This window comes from Sinocyclocheilus rhinocerous, unplaced genomic scaffold, assembly GCF_001515625.1.
Source record: "Sinocyclocheilus rhinocerous isolate Xijiao unplaced genomic scaffold, SAMN03320098_v1.1 scaffold792, whole genome shotgun sequence".
In the NCBI taxonomy this organism is placed as follows: Eukaryota; Metazoa; Chordata; class Actinopteri; order Cypriniformes; family Cyprinidae; genus Sinocyclocheilus; species Sinocyclocheilus rhinocerous.
This window is the reverse complement of record NW_015626872.1, coordinates 1,405,354-1,407,139: the sequence shown is the minus strand read 5'-3', so window position 1 is coordinate 1,407,139 and position 1,786 is coordinate 1,405,354. Positions and strand designations below refer to the sequence as shown.

The 1,786-nt window shown below is 37.9% G+C and overlaps 1 protein-coding gene across 1 annotated transcript in view; it reads right to left on the bottom strand.

Annotated features, from left to right (window-relative positions):
• rab26 (RAB26, member RAS oncogene family) overlaps positions 1-1,398 on the bottom strand; it is a 105,413-nt gene extending 104,015 nt beyond the window's left edge. Inside the window, exon 1 of the mRNA XM_016527417.1 lies at positions 853-1,398. Coding sequence (XP_016382903.1) covers positions 853-1,023 — 171 coding nt within the window. The 5' untranslated portion in view covers positions 1,024-1,398. The remainder of the gene's footprint in view (positions 1-852) is intronic.
• Between the last annotated feature and the right edge of the window lie 388 nt (positions 1,399-1,786).

Genomic DNA, 1,786 nt, shown 5'->3' with positions numbered 1-1,786 from the left:
TGGTTCATCATGTGACTTTCTCATCACCACCAGTTTTTGGTGGTTATCAGTGCATTACAATGGTTCAAAACAGATATTAGTACTTCAATATGCTGGTTTATTAAAATCAGTTTTTTTTTATTGTGAATTTAAGTTAAGTCTGTAAAACCTAAAATGTTGCGATCATATTTTTTACGGAGAAGTTCTGGCAACCACAGCTGCCGGTATTTTACCGTAAATGTCACAGACTTTTTTTTTTACATTGTGATATTCAAAATTTTAAATTGCTTACTAATAAATATTTTAAAATATACGTACTATTATCAGTTACAATGGAATAGTTGCCTGCTTATATTTAGATCATGACTAAAGAGAATAAAAGAGAGATAAAGAGAATAAGTAGGCTACTAGTAGGCCTATGTAATTAATGACAAACAGGTGACAAATTGAATAGAAAGGAATTAGGATTCTAATAATTTGCATCTTCGCAATGGATAGTGAAATTCAAATATACTATTAGTCACTGAAATTACATACTAGTAAGTAAAACTACTAGTCACTGCTCTAGTCACTACTAGTAAATGTTTTAAAAAACATTATTTATTACATAAAACCATTATCGATTACAATGGAACAGTTACTTGATTCTATTTAGATAGACTAGTATAAAGGGAATAAATACGTACTAGTATGTAATCAATGACTAATAGATGAGATACTAGTTGGACTTGGAATAATTAGAATCTTTCAAATGGTCACTGAAATTATACACGCACACAAAAACACACTAGTAACCAAAAAAAGGGAATAAATGTATAAGCGGCTTGCCATACTGCACTGGGTTCGCGTTGTTCAAAGCGGCTTGTCATGTACCTTGAAGGCGATGTCGTAGAATTCTCCGCTGTTGCTGAGAGAGGGTCTGCTGGGATGCACCACTCCGTTGGACTGGGTCAGGACTTTCTTACCCTTCTCTTTATCGCTGCTCGGAGATGAGCTCGGTGTATTTGAACTCCCCTTCCCTTTGACCGCTTTTTTCCTCGACATTATGATTGTTTATTCCCAGTGCGAACGTACGACGAGTAATTAATGAGCAGCGAAACGCGCGCTCTGTGCACTTCACTTCTCCCGCTGTCTGTGTCTTAGTACGCGTGAATTAACTTTTCATCAAGTAGCGCGCGCATGACTTCAGGGCTCCGTCAAATAAAGAGTGCGAGCAGCGCACCTGCTTCTGTTCCTCGCGATGCCGCTCCGTTTTACGCAACTGCTCCGACAATTTGTTGTTGCTTTTTCAGAAAAGAAAAAGCGTCTCTGGACCCTGCCTGTGAAGCTGCTCCGTCAGTGTGAAGAGAAAATTCACCTCCTCACTCCTTTGAGCATCATAGTAGTGCACGCGCGCAGGGCGCGTTGTCAACAATCAGTGAAAGTGATGGCCACGCGCACACCGAGCGCATCCTCACTCTCCACTTGTTGGAATACAAAGCCCTTTTAAAGACGCAGTCTTATTTTGAACGCACATCAGGATTAGTTTAGGTTAAGATGACTTGACAATTAATGAACTCGAAGTTCAACGAAAAATTAAAACATTGAATGCAATCTTTTGGTATGGAAGGCCAATCTGCTACGGAGTAAAAAAAGTAATAAATACATAAAAAGGGAGTTGTGAATTTATTCTTACAATTTTGAGTTTGCTTCTCACAATTGTGTTTTTCTCTCTCTCTCGTTACTCTGAGAAAATAACTCAAATGCACAACTGTGAGAACAAAGACAGAATTGTGAAATAAAAGTCTGATTTAAAATTTTGTGTGTG